Below are 925 nucleotides of genomic sequence, written 5' to 3'. Positions count from 1 at the left end.
TTAAATTTTTTGAGTCATTCTTCCCATTCAAAGATAAAAATATTTTGAACTCTATTAACGAAACTAGTAACATTGATGTCACAAACTTAATTTTTTTTTACATATATGAAATCCCAGAAAGCCAAACATTCGAAGCTCCTAATGATGAAACAATTCAAGACCAAAATAGATCGGGGACACACGGGTCTCAGAGATCTGTGTTAGGAAGTGTTGATACTGTAGGCGAGACTCAAATTGAGCAGCCTGGTATAGGTAGTACCAACGTTGATCAGGCTGAGCATGTGTTGACTGACAGTGTTGAGGGTCAAAATTCTGAGGGAATTAATACTGATCAAGTAGAGGTTTATGCTACACCTAGGAGATCGACTAGGAGTTCTACTTAACTAGAAACCTTAGTGATTATCTTGTTGAGGGCATAGTGAAGTATGGTTAAGAAAAAATGGTTAATTACTCAAATCTGTCACCAGAGTATAAGTGTTTTACTGCTATACTTGATAAAAGTTGTGAACCTAAAACTTTTAATGAGGCTTATAATGATCCTAATTGGGTATCGGCCATGAATGAAGAGATGGAAGCTCTTCATAGGAATTATACCTGGGATCTAGTTGATTTGCCTGCTGGTAGAAGTGTTGTAGGTTGTAAGTGGATTTACAAAATTAAATATAAGTCTACTGGGAAGATAGAAAGGTTTAAGGCCAGGCTTGTTGCTAAAGCCTATAGTATAAAACAAGGTGTTGACTTCGATGAAACCTTTTCTCCTGTTGTGAAACTTGTAACTCTTAGATGCATTATATCCATTGCTGTTCAAAATGATTGGGAATTGTTTCAGTTAGATGTTAATAATGCTTTCTTATATGGTAATCTGAATGAAGATGTGTATATGTGTTTACCTGATGGTATTTTTCTAAAGATGAAAAACATGTAA

General features: G+C 35.0%; 1 protein-coding gene across 1 annotated transcript; it reads left to right on the top strand.

Annotated features, from left to right (window-relative positions):
* The first annotated feature begins 439 nt into the window (after positions 1-439).
* Positions 440-925, top strand: LOC110869848 (uncharacterized mitochondrial protein AtMg00820-like). Its single transcript, XM_022119059.1, has one exon. The coding sequence runs from the start codon at positions 440-442 to the stop codon at positions 923-925; it is 486 nt and encodes a 161-aa protein (XP_021974751.1).

Source organism: Helianthus annuus, chromosome 8, assembly GCF_002127325.2.
Source record: "Helianthus annuus cultivar XRQ/B chromosome 8, HanXRQr2.0-SUNRISE, whole genome shotgun sequence".
NCBI lineage: Eukaryota > Viridiplantae > Streptophyta > Magnoliopsida > Asterales > Asteraceae > Helianthus > Helianthus annuus.
The sequence above is the reverse complement of the archived record's forward strand: the minus strand, read 5'-3'. Positions and strand labels throughout refer to the sequence as shown.